Source organism: Podarcis cretensis (assembly GCF_951804945.1).
Source record: "Podarcis cretensis genome assembly, chromosome: 15".
Lineage (NCBI taxonomy): Eukaryota > Metazoa > Chordata > Lepidosauria > Squamata > Lacertidae > Podarcis > Podarcis cretensis.
In genome coordinates, this window is record NC_137185.1 from 10,402,777 (window position 1) to 10,421,414 (window position 18,638).

At 45.5% G+C, this 18,638-nt stretch overlaps 1 protein-coding gene across 1 annotated transcript in view; it reads right to left on the minus strand.

Annotated features, from left to right (window-relative positions):
- The window catches only part of GALNT17 (polypeptide N-acetylgalactosaminyltransferase 17), a 109,387-nt gene that overhangs the window by 50,899 nt on the left and 39,850 nt on the right, over positions 1–18,638 (minus strand). The window contains exon 3 of the mRNA XM_079955627.1: positions 4,422–4,588. Within this exon, the coding sequence (XP_079811753.1) occupies positions 4,422–4,588 (167 nt within the window). The remainder of the gene's footprint in view (positions 1–4,421; positions 4,589–18,638) is intronic.

Genomic DNA, 18,638 nt, shown 5'->3' on the forward strand with positions numbered 1-18,638 from the left:
AGTTTCTTTGAAGCTTGTGCACGGACTGATCGGCTGTGCAAACTGAGGCTACTTGGGGGAGCTGCTTCGCCGCTTTTGGGGGGCTTCCAAGCGGCAGATTGAAGTGCTTGCTTGGTATGTATACATTGCTTGCTGTTTGAGAAGAAGATCTTTAATCTTCTTACTCACTTGTGTATTTTGTATTTCTTCTGAATCTCTATTTTTTAATAAAAGAACAACCCATCTTGCCTTGGGCAAGACACCCCTCACCCACTGCAACTCAAGAGGCATTCAGAGAAGCTGAATGTTAGGAGATTGCAGACAGTACTTCTTCATAAATTGAACAATTAAACTATGGAATCCGCTCCCACAAGAAGCAAGTGATGACCACCAATTTAGATGGCTTCATGAAGATTAGTCAAATTCACGGATGCTACTTGCCATGACTGTTATGTACTGAAGTTCTCACCCTGGGCCAGCAGGGGGATACTATAGATAGTTATGCAAATAAGGGATCAAAAGTGACGTTCAGTGATTGGATAGTTTTAGAAAATTGTTACAGTTACATTGTACTGGAGCTCTATATAAGCAGGCTGACTGAACCCTTCAGTTCAGTTCTGTCCTGGCCTGTGAATAAACAAGAGCTGTTTGAAGAATCGCTGTGTGGTCTGATATGTTCACCCACAACCTAACCTCTACTACAGTTTGCTTCTGAATTCCAGTTTCTAGAACCACACTGGCAGAGAGCGTTGTTGTGCTCATGTCCTGCGTGCAAGCTTCCTGCTGGGGCTTCTAGTTGGCCAAAATAAGAACGGGATGTGGACTTCATGGCCCCCTGGCCTGATCCAGCAAGTTCTTCTTGAAGCAATACAAAACCTCTAACCATGAGATTACTTGAGGTGCAGATTTGGGTTTCTTTCACCCCTGGCACCATTCAACATCCTATTATGAGCATCGAAAGCTGCCCTACAAAGAGAGTGGGACCACTGGTCTATCTAGCTTAGCATTAACCAGCAGTGATGCTCCAGGATTTCAATTAAGGATCTCTCCTGGCCCTAGTTGGAGATGCTGAGAAGTGAACCTGGTATTTTTTGCATGCAAAGCATGCCCTCTTTTGCTAATCCAGAGCTCAGTGGGTCTGGCTGTTAACCAGAAGGTTGGTGGTTCGAGCCCACCTACGGATTGTTGTGGGTAGATTTCCTGCATTGCAGGGGGTTCTACTAGATGGGCCGTAGGGTCCCTTCCAACTCTACAATTCTGAGTCTTCCCAAGTCTCATTTCTTACTGTGGAGATGGCTTGATGCAACCTCTCCTGTTCTGGGAGGGTTTCTGTCAGCACCTGCGTCCACGATCAGGTAACTGTGACATCAGGCGATTGAATGGTGGGCACATCTGACCTGTCAAATTTGGCCCCCAAAAGGGTGGGGAAAGTAACAATCCAGTTCTCCACTCCAGGAGTACGGGAATGAAATTTGTTGGTCCATGAATCTGATAGAATTCCTGCTCCATGATTGCAGTCATGGGATTTTTGTCTTTCACATGACGGTGACTTGAGCCACACCTGCACCATCCATTTAAAGTACGGCTATACTGCAACTGTTCCTCATCTCCCCCCTCCACTACACCCCCACAGCACTTCTGACAATGAGAGGTATCATCTCTCAATCAAATCCGCCTAGAGATTCTCATCTATAGTCAATGCCTTTTGATATTAGGCATCGCATTCAAGTTGCAATGAAATGGCTGGTTTCTGTGTGGTGCTTATCTATTATCCAAGGTGCAATGGATATCAAGGTTCCATGTTATGTATTTAAAGCACTATGTGACCATTTTAAATGCCATGTCTTCCCCTAAAGTATTTTGGGGGCCATAGCTTGTTAAAGCTTCTGAGGGTTGTCAGGAGACCCCTGTTTCCCTGGAAAGACAGATTGATGTTTAAACCACTCTGGGAACAGCACCCATAACAAACTATTTTTAGGACTCTTCAAGAGAAGCCATGACTGTTAAAATGGCTCATATGGGTGGGAAATTGGCTCTTTAGTTCCTGCACAGCCCAAAAGGTTTTTGTTCCACTCTTTTCTCCAAATACTGGTGGGGGGGGGGGGGAACAATCTCACTGCAGAACTTCAAGAATTATTCCAGTTTCTCTTTCTCAGAGTCTACTGCCGGTAAAGACATTTGCAAGGTCAACATGCTTTGGAGATAAGTGGCAAAGCAGGCTGCTACTTCAAGAGAATGTAGGAATAAGAAATAAAAGGAGTGGTAAACAGCAGAGCAAAACCTCATGGACTCAGGCTGAGATGGCGTCAAATGAAATGGGTTCAGGGCTCACACTTTGAATGTGCAGACTTCTTGTGTGTTCAAATAAAGCTGTATTTGCAGGACGCAGTTCCCCTCACGCCGCATAGCCATTGCCCCCCATTTATTGCTCTGCCTTTTATGCCAAAGCGGAGATGCAGGAACAAAAGGGGAACGTCAAAGCAGCTGCGTGGCAGATTCCCACTCTGCCCCTCTAAACGGAAGTCACTTCCCTTCTGAGGAAATTCAAAGAGGCAGAGATTATAAATTGTCTCTAAGTCCCATAAGGCTGGTGTTGGGTTTCTTCATAGCATTGTTTTGACATAAGGCAATGCCATTAATATTTCAAAGGGCAGGCTTATGGAGCAGGCTTAGCACCACCCAGGCTGCAAAAAAACACACAAGGTTTAAGTTGTTCATGAAGGAGCAGGAGGCAGCTGAAGGTAGAATACAAGCAAGATAAGTGGGAATTCGCAGTGCAGTGGGATCCCAGGTTGAATTCCTGGCACCTCCAGGTAGGAATGCGGAAGAACTGAAAGACTGGAGTGTCCCTGACAGCCTGGCCCCATCTGTGCTATTCATCTAAGCATCATTATACCACTTTAATGGGATGCGGGTGGCTCTGTGGATTAAACCACAGAGCCTAGGACTTGCCAATCAGAAGGACAGCGGTTCGAATCCCCGCGACAGGGTGAGCTCCCGTTGCTCGGTCCCTGCTCCTGCGAATCTAGCAGTTCAAAAGCACGTCAAAGTGCAAGTAGATAAATAGGTACCGCTCCAGCGGGAAGGTAAACAGCATTTCCATGCACTGCTCTGGTTCGCCAGAAGCGGTTTAGTCATGCTGGCCACATGACCCGGAAGCTGTACGCCGGCTCCCTCGGCCAATAAAGCAAGATGAGCGCCGCAACCCCAGAGTCGGCCACGACTGGACCTAATGGTCAGGGGTCCCTTTACCTTTACCTATACCACTTTAAACCACCATGGCTGCCCCTCCCAAAGAATTATGGGAACTGTAATTAGTTAAGGGGATGAAAGTTGTTAGGGGGCAACCTATTCCCCTCACAGAGTTCCAATTCCCAGATTCCCCATGTAGATGGATGGATTGTTAAAGCAGTCTAGAAACTAGCTCTCTGAGGGGATAAGGGTCTCCTAACAGCACCCTTAAACAGCACCCTAACACAAGCATTTCATTGTATTTGGAAAGATGCCCTATCTAGAATTCCCTATGCAACCGAATGATCCACAGATCATGGGTAGGCAAACTAAGGCCCGGGGGCTGGATGCGGCCCAATCGCCTTCTAAATCTGGCCCGCAGACAGTCCAGGAATCAGCATGTTTTTACATGAGTAGAATGTGTCCTTTTACAGTGGTACCTCAGGTTAAGTACTTAATTAGTTCTGGAGGTCCATTCTTAACCTGAAGCTGTTCTTAACCTGAAGCACCACTTTAGCTAATGGGGCCTCCTGCTGCCGCCACGCCGCCAGAGCACAATTTCTGTTCTCATCCTGAAGCAAAGTTCTTATCCCGAGGTACTATTTCTGGGTTAGCAGAGTCTGTAACCTGAAGCATATGTAACCTGAAGCGTATGTAACCCAAGGTACCACTGTATTTAAAATGCATCTCTGGGTTATTTATGGGGCATAGAAATTCGTTCATTATTTTATTTCAAAATATAGTCCGGCCCCCCACAAAATCTGAGGGACAGCGGACCGACCCCCCCACTGAAAAAGTTTGCTGACCCCTGGTCTACTTTTTATTAATAGCATCTGTAGCACCAGGCGTGGGGAAGAGGCGTAAGGAAGGAACATATCAAATTTACCCTTCTCATCCCCTGTCCCTAATGCACTCTTCTACTCCTAGGAAGGATGTCACCTCCTTCAACACCGGGTGCTTCCTAGTGGGTTTCTGCATGGCCAATCCTGTATGATTCATGAGGCAAGGAGATAAGAGGGCAAAATAAAGAAGTGTGGTTTGAACACAAGGGAGTGCCAAGATGCTATAAAAGGCAGCCGACAGTTGCGCAACTTGCAGGTAGCTCTGGAGTCCAAGTGAGCATCCACTAGAGGCTGGTCCATTAAGGCAAAGGGTGACTACTTTGAGAATGGCCTGCATGCGTTGTCCTCCAAAGGGATGAGCTCACTCACCTTCGTCACTGTTGTCATCTACGAGAATTATCTCCTTCAGCAGGTGAGCAGGTGTGTGATTCACCGCACTGTGCACTGAACGCAGGATGACCGACAAGGCCTCGTTCACGAAGATGAAAATAATAGAAATCTGCGGGAGGTCCTTTGGGTATTTCAGCTCTTTACACCTGTAAGGCAGAGAGGGAGCAAAGCAAAGTTAGCCAAAGACTTAGGACTTGGCTACATTAGTAAAAAAAACAGCATTCTGAATGCGCTATAAACATGGAACACCAGATAGTGCTGGGGAGCAAAAAACAACAACAACTAGGTGATAACCTAGGTCATAACCTTTTTCTTTTGTTATAACAATTTAATTTCTGACTTATTTATAGCGTGTGTTTTTTTCCTGTGTGTAGATCAACCCTTAAAATACTTTCTATAACCATCAGAAACAGAACATCCACAAGAACTGTTATCGCATTGAACCAGGGATGAATGGATCGGCCAATTTGTTTCCATGTCACTTTTGCCTGTGTTTTTTTTTTCATACGTCTGTCCCAATTTTGAGCCAATCTGTTATTGCTTTTTTAATCTACGTAGAAATTTGCATTTAAATACATATTTTCCAAACCTATTTTCTTGCAAATTACATATTTGAGCAGAGAAACTGCATCAGAAAATTTGAGGAGGGCAAAAGCCAGAGGAGAAACTGGGTTCCAATCTGCACATTAGTCTGAGAGATACTAATCAAGTCAGTTCCTGTCTGAAATCATAGCTGAAATCCAATTCCTCAAGCATCCTGGAAAGGACCTCCTGGGCTTCCCTCCTGCATGGTTGCAGGATCAGGTCCAACAGTCAAGCAGGGCTTGCTGGTGAAAGATGTCTGGGAGATGAACTGGATGTAGAAGACTTTGGGAGAGACACCGCTGTTGACAAAGCTGGCTTGTTTCCACTAACCGTAGGGATAATGAACCATCATTTATGTTCCTACAACATGCTAAAGTACATCAAGCATAAAAGAGAAGCAGAAACCTTCCATCTCCTCCTCAGGGCTGCAGTGGATGAAAGGAGAGTACATGAGCTTCAAAGCTGCTCATCCTCCTACCACTAAACTATGGCTTAGCATGACATCTAAAACCAGTTCAATGAGTTCAATTTTCACTCAGATTTAAATTTGACTGAACACTGAAGGAGGACAAGTCTAGCAACTCACAGATAGATACCAGGGAACAGGAACTGACCATGTTAAGTAGCAGCAGATGGGATGCATAGATACTGCATGCAGCAAACTGTACAGATTTAGAATCCTACATGACACTAAGAGCTGTTTGACAGTGGAACAGACTCCCTCAGGAGGTTGTGGGCTCTCCTTCCGTGGCTGTTTTTAAGCAGAGGTTGGATGGCCATCTGTCATGGATGCTGTAGCTGAGATTTCTGCATCGCAGGGGGTTGGATTAGATGACCCTTGGTGTCCCTTCCAACTCTATGATATCCACTAGGGTGTAACTATTAACCTCTAACGACAAAAATGGGGACTAAGGAGAATGTTGGGGGGGGGGGGGATACCTGGTAGGTTTTATCGTATGTAACACCACTGCAGCAATACATCTCTCAGGCGACTCCACTTTTTCCACTTATGCAGTAAACTAAGTGCCCATAAACATATTTCAACATTTGGCCTTTGAATTATGGCAAGCGTTGCTGTGCTTTCTGAAGTAAAGCACCTCTGGGGCTTCTCCCCAACAGTTCTATGCGCCTCTATGACTTGTGGGATTAAAGACCTAAGCAGGCAAATGGCCTTCCTGGTTATAGAGATAAACAACATTGGCCCTCCTTTGAATACTGTTATATTGATGGAAAGTCACCTGAACTATGCCAAACTTTCATGGAGCAGGCCTAGCTACTAGCAGCAGCAAAGGCAGCTCAGTTTTAGCAAGTTAATAAATTTTCTTAATGCCTCCACTTTGCATCCCACAGAGATTTCTGGTACCATATTAGAATATAGGAGACAGAAGGATGAGAGTGTTTTGCCTGGAATAGCTTCAGAGCTCATGTTAAGAATTCTTTTAAGTGCTTGCCATTTTAACAGAGAGGTATACTACCATCCTTGTTTGCAAGCAAATTGGTGTGGTAGAAAATTCCCATATTCAAGTGGTCAGGGATGCTTCCTATATAGTTGGCTTAATGAGATCAGAGCACCAGAACATTGCTTGGAGATCCCAGTGTAATGTGGATTAATTCTTCACACACAGGTCTGGAGAACCCATTCCAATCAGCATGGGGGTGTTCGTACAAAAGGGGCACAATGGCCCCTTTGAGGTCTTCCCCACGAATCAGCTGAGCCCCCCACTCACCTCCCCCTTGCTCATGAGATGTAGAGGATAGCTTCCTTTCTCTCTCTGGAAAAGTACAGAGAGCTGAAGGAGGAACTTAGAAGAATGACACTCTTTCCCACTTCCTCTTTAATCTTGGTGGTCTCCAAGGTGAGAGCAGAGGCAAGCACAGCGTGGCTTCAGTGGCCAGCTCCTCCTGAGCACACAAAAGGAGGAACCACCTGCCATTGAAGACTCGCTGCACTGGGCTCCACACTCGGCCTCCTCCCAATGATGTGATGTCATGTGCATGACATCACATGCGCACGATGCACAATGGGCCTGGTCAGTTTTGGGCACAGCTTGGCACCTCTGGCCACAGCTCTGTCAAAGAGTGCATATGTTGCATAGCAAAGGTCTCCTGTTTATGAAGCAAGGCATTTGTAAATTGGAAAGATTTCTAGTAAATAAAAATAACAATGCACACCACCAATTGCCACAAGGTGTTAGCGGTGAGAGGCAAGCCCAAAATAACTTCAAATCATCCAGAAATGCAATACAGCTTTTGTCCACCACCACTTACTCTTCATAATAAAGAGCTATTTGTCGGGTTGCTTTTGATTCTTAGATGAAAACAACCCTCTTTCAAATATCCATTCATACCCAGAGTGTTAGTTATTGCCTCGATTAAAGCGGCTGAGTTGAAGGATGCTTGATTAATTTTCTTCCACACAAACACCGAGATCAACCAGAAAATTAACTGAGCTGTGCATAATTACGAGGAGCATCTGAGAAGTCGTTAAGAGAGAGAGAAACTTCAGAGTTATATTTATGAGACGTCCCTTTCCCAGCTTCCCTAAGCTGAATGACATGCTTTGATTTAGATGCTTATTTTCTTTTGTGCTTTGCTCGTTCCTTTACGCCTGCCACCTTTCAAAAGGAAGATATCCATAGGAAGTCAGTTTATGTGTAATTTATGAAGCACCAGGTAAGAAATCTTTCCTCTGAACAAAGATGCTCTTCTCCCCAAAGACTTGATGATGAAATCCTTTGACAGAGTTGGCAGCAACAGAAGCAGTGCCAGAGTTACGTTACATGTAAGGACAGATGAATATGGCCGTTTCACTTTCTCTCGGCTCCTCATTTTCTCAATCTTAAATTCAGTGCTCCAGTTTTGCAGCAACTTACAATTCCCTCCCTGCCCCAAAACACTCCTCATGAAAATTCAGCAGCATTCTAGCAGGGATTTCCCCCCTAAACATACCCATTTTTGTACACAGTTTGGACTAACATGCATATTTTTGCAAATAAATTTCCTTACGCATTTTTCATTCTATCCTCATTAAGGTGCGCACTTTTTTGCACACCCAAATACATGATTTTTTTGTGTGCACATCGGCTGGTTGGAGAACTGCATCATGAAATTAATACTATCTCCCCCTGAGTAGGAAGAAAAGACTTTCCCATTCAGGGTGGGGTTTTCCCTGTGCCATTTTGACTCTCACTCCATAGCTGCCTGCAGGTATCTGCACATATATTGTAGGCTCTCTTCAGGCCTATTCATGCATTCAGGGCAAATGCATGAAGCCTCAACATGGGTGGGTGGGTGGAAATTGGCAAGCCCCACCACTAACACCCCAGTGCATGCTCAACACCACACACAAGAGGTAGGGACTCTTGGCTCTACTTGTGTTGGAATAGATAGAGCTTTGACCTGATATACTAAGACTGTTATCATGTTCTTATGAATCAGAAGGTTCAGGGTAACCCTAGGGCAGGGGTCAGCAAACTTTTTCAGCGGGGGGCTGGTCCACTGTTCCTCAGACCTTGTGGGGGGCCGGACTATATTTTGAAAAAAAATAATGAACGAATTCCTATGCCCCACAAATAACCCTGAGATGCATTTTAAATAAAAGGACACATTCTACTCATGTAAAAACACCAGGCAGGCCCCACAAATAACTCAGAGATGCATTTAAAATAAAAGGACACATTCTACTCATGTAGAAACACACTGATTCCCGGACCATTCGCAGGCCGGATTTAGAAGGCGATTGGGTAGGATACGGCTCCTGGGCCTTAGTTTGCCTACCCATGCCGTAGGGTTTGCAGTATTAAAAAGATTTTAGGGAAGGGAGAGAGAGTCTAATGAGGACTGAGCAGTAAATGCCAAGTTAATGTGAGATGAGGGGGTGCAAACCTGGGAGGAGAAAATGAGTACTCCAGCTAAGAGTGCAATATTTTGCTACAGGTCCCACTTAAATGATATATTAATTGGGCCCTAAATATGGGGTGAGAGATTAATGGAAAAAGAATGGAAGGAATAAACAGCTTTCTCTCTCTCTCTCTACTTTTGTATGGAAAACTATTTGGTATGTTGTCAAGGGGATAGGTTAAATTTTTTTGCTTGGTCGAAACTCTTCTTTTATAGCACATTCCTTTTTTAAAATTGTCTTTGCAGCGTGGGGTTTGCAGAACCTCGTTTTGTATTCATACCTTAACATGCTCTCATTGTTACCTCCCACATGCAGGAAGAATTCACAATCAACCTTCAGATCCATTAAGAAAACTCTATGGCAAAGTTCAAAGGAAGATATCCAAACAAAGAAGTATTGTATTGGCAGGAAGGAGTGGGAGAGAAGCAGCAGTGAGAGAGTCTATTGCTTCCAAAATTCTGCATTCTTGTTGAATCTGGGTAATCAAACTTATATAGCTATATTCTTGCCTCGAATGCCAGAAGAGGCAAGGCAACACAACAAGGTGTGTAGGGGATGGAATCTATTTATTTGCACCCAATCATGCAAGGTTGTTGTTTTTTTTAAAGCACATTTTCCAACTGTACAATTTCCCCATCAGACACCCCCTGCAAAAAAAGGAAAAAGGAAAAAAGAAAAAGTAGAACACACACAACATACGCTTTCCTCCTTAGGAGAGGAGTCAGTAGATCTACTATACCTGTACAGCCAAGATTCATTTACCAGTCTGCCTTAGTTTAATAACTACCAGGCACACAAAAGGGAGTACTTTAAGGGCATGCTATGAAAATAATGGTGAAGAAGAGGAGGCTCATTCAAAAAGAAGGTGTTTTGTGCTGCTTCTTTTAAGTATGGAAGCTGAATGAAATCTATTCTTATATAATAAATTCTGAACATGCTATCCTTGTTATTGCCTGTCATTTAAGTGCTTAATCAAGTACAGTGATACCTCGGGTTAAGTACTTAATTCATTCTGGAGGTCCGTTCTTAACCTGAAACTTTTCTTAACCTGAAGCACCACTTTAACTAATGGGGCTTCCTGCTGCTGCTGCGCTGCCGGAGCCCAATTTCTGTACTCATCCTGAAGCAAAGTTCTTAACCTGAAGCACTATTTCTGGGTTAGCGGAGTGTGTAACCTGAAGCGTATGTAACCTGAAGCGTATGTAACCCGAGGTACCACTGTACATACAACCAACATGAGTAATTCCACCCCCATTTTTTTAACTGCTAATTTTTACCCCTGATTACCACATTTTGTTCGTAACATGCACACACACAACCCTTGCCACTAACCATAGAAGAGAAGGAGAAGAGTTTGGATTTGATATCCTGCTTTATCACTACCCAAAGGAGTCTCAAAGCGGCTAGCATTCTCCTTTCCCTTCCACCCCCACAACAAACACTCTGTGAGGTGAGTGACGCTGAGAGACTTCAGAGAAGTGTGACTAGCCCAAGGTCACCCAGCAGCTGCATGTGGAGGAGCGGAGACACGAACCCAGATCACCAGATTATGAGTCTACCACTCTTAACCACTACACCACACTGGGAAAGCAACTCAGAGCTGCATCTGAGCAAAGCCATAAGTTGTCCTTCAAGCGGCAGCTAGCAGGATCACAATCAAGAACAGGAGCCCAGGCTCCAAGGAGGAAGGAGCGGCCAGATCCATCATCGCCCAGCAGCACCAGAGGTCAACACAGGACTACCAAAGGCCAAGGCCAGCAGCTCAGCAGTTCCTGAGCCCAAGATCCCCAAATAAAATCTCTGGTGCCCATTATCTACAGAAAGAGCACCCCTCTGATGTACCACTGCTGATATCTGGCTTTCAACATTGTGATATATCACCAGCTAAACATCGCAATATACTGATATAGCACAATGTCTGAAATAAGGATGGAGCTACGTAGAGGCATTGGGCTGGCTTCACGGTTCTTCCTGCATTGTGATTTTTGCTGCTGCCTGCTATTGTGATTCTCTGCCCCCTAAAGGAGCCAGGGGAGGAATGAGCTGGCAGAGTTAACAGGGACTGCAGGAATCGAGAGAAGCATTGGCTGGTTCATGGTTTTTCCCACACTGTGATAGCATGCAAACACACACACACACACACACCACCACCACCACCATCATCACAATTTGCAATATATTGCCTGATCAAAAATTATGAAACCAATTTCATGGTAAGGACCAGAGCCATTTTTCCCATTGGGTTTACTGGTGCATTGCGCCAGCCTGCCAGGGGTGCCCCAGCGAGTGGGGGAGCTGCGCGGCTTTGCCGGTGGCCTCCCCTTTCCCTCCTGCATGCCCGCCAGCTGCGCTCCATCAACCATATGGCTGGCAGGCATGCAGCTTGCCTCCCAAGCCTCCACGGGAGGAGAGCGATCCCCACAGAGGCTTGGGAAAAGGTCGGCAACTCTGGGAAACGGGGGGTGGAGCGCCGGACGGATCTTTGCACCACGGCGTCGGATATGCTTAAGACAGCCCTGGTAAGGATTTTAAACCAGTTTTGGACAATATATCAATATGTTGCCCAACCCTACCCATTAGCTGGGACGCGGGTGGTGCTGTGGGTTAAACCACAGAGCCTAGGACTTGCCGATCCGAAGGTCGGCAGTTCGAATCCCCACGACGGGGTGAGCTCCCGTTGTTTGGTCCCTGCTCCTGCCAATCTAGCAGTTCAAAAGCACGTCAAAGTGCAAGTAGATAAATAGGTACCGCTCCGGTAGGAAGGTAAACGGCATTTCCATGCGCTGCTCTGGTTCGCCAGAAGCAGCTTAGTCATGCTGACCACATGACCAGGAAACTGTACGCCAGCTCCCTCAGCCAATAAAGCGAAATGAGCGCCACAACCCCAGAGTTGGTCATGACTGGACCTAATGGTCAGAAGTTTCTTTACCTTTACCTTTTACCCACTAGCCACTGAAAGCCAGGGATACAAGGTCAGTCTGGCAGCACAGACTATGCGCTGAGAGGGACTTGTCAGAGCAGAGAAGGAGTGCTATTTTCTGAGCCTTCTGCTCCTCAAGAATCAGCAGAGCTTGGCAGGGAGGTAGTGATCTGGGACCTGGAAAAGCAGGGATGAGGAGATGTTTCATTCGGTTTGCATTTAAATGCAAATCTACTTAATCCACAATTTCTGAAGCAACATGTCAACCTTCTAAATCTGTATTTCTGGCTTTTGCTATGCAGTTTTCCAACCATATTATACAATATGTGTATAAATGCACATATGAGTGAAAACAATCCACAAGCATGCATTGATGTGGGGGAAATTGCTCATCATCAAAGCCAGAAGGTGAAGCCAAAGAACAATTTGGCCACTAGCCCTGGTGACCATGCTCTGCATCCTCAGTTAGAGACAGCAATGCTTCTGAACAATAGCTGCTGGAAATTGCAGGAGGCAAGAGGGCTCTTGTGCTTGGGTCCTGCTTGTGGGTTTCCAGAAAAGGCATCTGGTTGGCTGCTGTGAGAACCAGATGCCAGATTAGATGGGCCACTGGAGTGATCCAGTAGGCTTTTTTAGGCTCTTAATTTTGAATGTCTCAGTCAGGAACAACTATCCTTGCCCAGGCAAAATCTCAACCTGAACTGGAAAGCTTTTGTAGATCTGTAGAGGTGAGTGAAAGAGGAGAGCGCAAAATATGGTCTGAAGCTCAACATCAAAAAAATGAAGATCATGGCCACTGGCCCCATCACCTCCTGGCAAATAGAAGGGGAAGAAATGGAGGCAGTGAGAGATTTTACTTTCTTGGGCTCCATGATCACTGCAGATGGTGACAGCAGCCACGAAATTAAAAGACGCCTACTTCTTGGGAGAAAAGCAATGACAAACCTAGACAGCATCTTAAAAAGTAGAGTCATCGCCTTGCCAACAAAGGTCCGTATAGAAGAATTGATGCTTTTGAATTATGGTGCTGGAGGAGACTCTTGAGAGTCCCATGGACTGCAAGAAGATCAAACCTCTCCATTCTTAAGGAAATCAGCCCTGAGTGCTCACTGGAAGGACAGATCGTGAAGCTGAGGCTCCAATACTTTGGCCACCTCATGAGAAGAGAAGACTCCCTGGAAAAGACCCTGATGCTGGGAAAGATGGAGGGCACAAGGAGAAGGGGGTGACAGAGGACAAGATGGTTGGATAGTGTTCTCGAAGCTACCAGCATGAGTTTGACCAAACTGTGGGAGGCAGTGGAAGACAGGATTGCCTGGCGTGCTCTGGTCCATGGGGTCACGAAGAGTTGGACACGACTAAACGACTAAACAACAACAAGAGGTGAGCCAACTTTAAGCCCAAGAAGGTGGCGTGATTACACTACTCAACCTCTAGCCTTCATGGCTCACTACGATGTGTTTTGGTTTTCTTGATTCTTATCCTCGCAGCTCCTGACAGTATTTATCATCCAATCTACATTGATGGAACACAAGGTGTATTGCACCTGAAGTAAATGGATTCTGAGGCTAACATCAAGCAATGTTTCCTTCCAAGGCTACTTTGTACTTCTGAAATTCCTTAAGCTGAAGAAAAGGTCAAAACTACTTTTGCTGAAAAGAAAAACACAGGTTTTTTTTGTTATTATTATTCAAGAAAATGGCAGATCACAAAAGAGGAAGGGAGGCTGCCAGCCTCCTTGAATCTGTTGGTTTTGCAAATTGCCTAGTGGTTTCTATGTGTCTATGCATGCTTTCAGAGCTATGATTAGATTAATACACAGTTTCAAATAAGCCAGAGGGGGGCTTAGCCAGTTTCCCCTGCTAATAGAGCAATTTGAAACCCATTTGAGCTAAATTCCTTAGACTTGTATATATTTTAATCAGATGCTAAGATGAGTTAAGCATTTGGGTTCCCCCCATCATTTGCTTTTAACTTCTACAAAAGACTCATATTCTCTCCCCCACCCAAAGAATATATATACATGTAACTTGCTTTCTGAAAGGGAGGGAGAAAACAGGAAAAGCCGTATCTAGTAATACCGTGGCATATTTTTTAACAGAATTAAGAAGAGTGTGTGGTGGAGCATGAGTGAAAGAATGACCTATAAGTACCCCACACAGGCACATTCAAGTCTTCTTCAGACATTCAAAATAATGCAAAAGGTCTCAAACTGAGCAGAGGTGCATGGGTGCATGACCAAAACCCCTATGCGCTGCCACTGTTCTTTGAAGGATGAATCTTTGGGGAGACTCTGTGTTCAACCAAACAGTCAAGAACCCGGATTGTCTAGGATTCCCAACATCAAGGATGATCAGGAGAGAAGATCAGCATGGGAGGATATGTGCCTGTGTGCAGGCCTCTCCTAACTTTATGTTCACACATGCTACATATTACCTGAAACCGGCACGTGGGAGAAACAGCTATGAAAGTGCAAGTGTGGGGGAAATTAGAAATACCGCCCCCCCTCTATTTTAGCTTTGCGACTCCAGAGTTTGGCAGACATGGCTGGCTGCTGTTTCCTTTGCCAAAAAGCACTCTGGGTGCTTGGCTATTGTGGGGAGTTTTGTGTTTGGGGGGGGGGGGTATCAGAACAGGTACTGACAATCACTGCCTAGGGCATCTACCCCACCATTTAGTGCTATTGAAGTTGCTTGCTATACTCACTATCTTGGCAGCCGCTTGCCTTCTAATTTTAAAAAAGCATGTTTGTTCTTGTCAAAGAGAATAGCATGACTGTCCTAAAATAGGTTAACCTTTTGATATATAAATTTGGTACTCGCAGGGGGGTGAAATACCAGGCTGTGTGCCGTTCAGAGAGTCTGCATGCCTGAATTTAGATATGCGTGTGTTACGAGAGAGAGGATGGCTCTCTAACAAGGACAAAATAGGGACAGAGATTTGCCAAGTCCCCAGAATGCAGGGAGCTGCCACTGGTAAATAAGGCAAGCTGGAGAACGTGGCAGAGCTAGGTGCCATCAGCATATCGAGGGCACTGAACACAAACACTTTGGGTGGCAGCAAGCACATTTCATAACCCAAGAAACTGTTGTGGGTACCACATACAGCCATGCATATACACAAACCCACACATTCCCTGACCACACTTATTCCTCCCTGCCGCCAGCAATTATGCTTCATTCCAGCAGAGGTGAGGCCACATACCCAATAGTACCTTTTTTTCAAGTCTAATTGCCATGGAGAATTGTATCTTCAGCCAGGGAGCGTAACCCATTCATCCCCCAAATCATTCCTCCATCTTAGACCCCATCTGCACTGCATGTTTAAAACAATATCATGCCTCACAGAGCTACAATTTCCAGAGTGGTTTAACAATCAAATCCTCTTCATGCAAGAATTGTAGCTCCATAAGGGGCAGCTGCAGAGATAAGAAATGAAGAGTTGTTCCATTGTCTGGAGAGACCACTTCCTGATTTGCATGGAGAAGCCATTTTCAACAGAGCCCAGCAATCAAAGCATGCAGTTGTATTGATACAGCACTAGGTGTTGAAATTTTGCTCCCCCTAACAATTTTGCACCCAGGGCAACCACCATTGGTCTGAACCAAACTCTAATTCGTTAATAGCTACCCCTAGCAGCAAAAGACCACATAACTGAGGCATGAGGACCATATCCTGCAACAAGCCCAGATGTCAATTCTTTTCCCAGGACTTGCCGATCGGAAGGTCGGCAGTTCGAATCCCTGCGACGGGGTGAGCTCCTGTTGCTCGGTCCCAGCTCCTGCCAACCTAGCGGTTCGAAAGCACATCCAAGTGCAAATAGATAAATAAGTACCACTCTGGTGGGAAGGTAAATGGCATTTTCGTGCGCTGCGCTGGTTTCGCCAGAAGCGGCTTAGTCATGCTGGCCACATGACCCGGAAAAACTGTCTGCGGACAAACACTGGCTCCCTCGGCCTGTAAAGCGAGAGGAGTGCCACAACCCCAGAGTCATTTGCGAATGGACTTAACTGTCAGGGGTCCTTTACCTTTAGCTTTTAATCATGCCACACCCAACCAGAGCCGCCCATAGGGGTGGAGCACACCAAGGGGCCTCCGGGATCTGCCTGCCTCCTCCCACTCAGCCACCCTACAGCTGGGGGAGAGGCAGCGGGAGGATCGTTTGGCAGCATGGAGCACCCAAGCCACTGTGTCTTTCCCAGGAGAGACCTGTGGCTCAGGCCCCATAGTGAGTGCCACCCGGCATTTTGTCACCCCCCTCAGTGGTGACACCCAGGGCGCACTGCACCCACCGTATCCCCCTTCCTCCGCTGCTGCACCCAACATCCCCACAGCCCTTCCCTATGGCTAACATTTCTCTTCCTCTCTTTTTCTCTCTCCCACCATACATCTAATAAAGTGGATTCTGGTCCATGAAACCTTGTGGTTTTTTTAGTGCAACAGACTAACACAACAGTCTTTCTGGGAGAGGCTTACTACTGAAATCTGTTAAAGGGGGCCAGAGCTTGGAAGAAGATCTGAAGGTAAAGACAAGAAACAGTACTTCTGAGTGGAGAGAGAGGCGTATGATCATGCATAGGAAATAAATCTTAGTTGATTAATCATGTGAGTTTTACTCAACTAAATAGCATACCTTGCAGACAAGGGGGAAAATGTACTTTTTCTTTTTTAAAAAAATGACATTCAGGTGAGGGAAGTGTACAGCATAACATTCATCTTAGGAGAGGCATTTGCTCCTTCAAGAGGAAGGAGGTTAGGCTGTATCCAATTTCTACTCAGAGAAAACCCACTGAAATTAATGGCCCTATGCTAGTCATGCCCATTAATTTCAGTGAGCAAAAGTAAGTTGGTTTTACAGCCCAAAGCCTTGAAACAGGTTTTGTAAGTAGTTCAGGGCTTGCTCTTTCCTTTTGCTTTCTTCAAAGAGAAGCCAGTCCCAACATTTAGAGTTCCAAAGGTGGGTGGGAGGGATAGAAGAGCAATTACAAAAGAACATCTGCACAGTTGAAAAATTCAAGGCATGCAAAAATTCAGTTCTGCCAAGTGCATGCAAGCTGTTAGGTTAACAGAGCTAAAAATGACTAATGGTGATGTGAGATGATGCCAGGAAGCTGCCTTGCACCATTGGCCAACCTAGCTCATGTATTCTTAATGCCAGAGGTGGGAACATGTGACCATCCAGGTGTGATCAGACTCCAAGTCACTGACCATTCTGGCTAGGGCTGATGTGAGGGCCACAGGCTTCCAACCCCTGCTCAACAGTGAGCGGCAGTGGTCTTCCCAGGATTTCAGATGGGAGTCTTTCACAGCAATACCTGGAGTTATCTGGGACCTTCTTCCTGAAATGCAGTGCTCTACCACCAAGACACAAACCTTTCCTCCAGGCTTCACTACAACCCCAGACCCTGACCAAGCTTCCCTGGCCAAAAACACCTTGCACCACCTGCTCTACATTGTTTTGCCTGAAGGCCTCCAATGCTGTGTTTCTGTTGCTCCCACTCTTTGACAGGAAATAAATTGTTACACACACAACCCCTTTGTGGGAAGCCAAGCGCTGGTCTCTCCCAAGGGGAGGGGGTGGGGAACCATATGGGCAGGTGGGTGACTGAGCAGCTTTTTATGCCTTTTTCCACCCCCTCCTCTTCATTGAGCTTCTTCATACCCCATAACTCTACAGTGGTTCTCTCTCCCCCACCCCTTTGCAAGCCACCATTTCTGGGAGCTATCTAGGGATTTTTCTTGAGTGCGGGGAACCCAACTCCCCATTTTTGCTGACTTCACACTGTAGGGTTTTCCTGGCTTATTTGTTATCTGTGTCTTTGGTCTGTTTGGCATTCAGTTTGGAAAGGAAAGGGAATTGAAGAAGGGCACCCTGAGGCATTATGGGACTAATGTCACACTTGAGTCACATTCCCAAGACTTCAAGCTTGCTGGTGTCTTTGTGGGGGTGCTCTTTAGCCCACCTTGCTCACCTTGGTGAATGCTGGACAGCAAGGCCTGGGCACACATTTTGGATTCATGTACCCAAAGCTCACACAGCAGGGAGGGTGAATTTACTCCCAAGTCCTTGGCTGGAGAGCCATGGAATCGCCATCGCCATCATTATTATTTTTAGATTTTAAATAACTTTATTGAAAGTTCAAAAAGTACATAATTATATGTGAGACATAAATAAAAGAGAGAAAAAGAGTAAGAGAAACAGAAGGGAAAATAAAGGGGGGAGGGGGGAAACCCAAAACTGTATATTTTACAAGGTTGTTATTGTACTCCACCATATCTAAACCTATTACAGTATTTGTAAGAATGGATTCCAAATATCATTGAATTTGCCCATGGCAAGTCTGCATTTATATGCAAGTTGTTCATACGCTACGAGTTTGTATAAATCTTCAATCACCATCATTATTTTATTATCTGTACCGCACCCAATTGAATGGGTTCCCCCAGACACTCTGGGCGGCTTCCAGCATACACAAGAACATAACAAAACATTAAACATTAAAAACTTCCCTATGCAGGGCTGCCTTCAGATGTCTTCTAAAGGAATGTGGCTTCCACATGTCCAGGGGGTTTGAGGGATGCTTCCTTCTGGATGTTAATTCAAACTCACCTGCCTGTACTTGCATACTTTGGTTATTTATTACCAGGTGTTTTGTTTTGGTCCATTTCATTCCATTTCATAAATGGGGCCTCTTCCAGAGTGCGTTGGCAATGCACTCGTCCTGCCCCCCCTGCTTAAAATAAATAAATAGATCCCCTCACTCAGGGTTTCGTTGGAGCTCATGATCCCA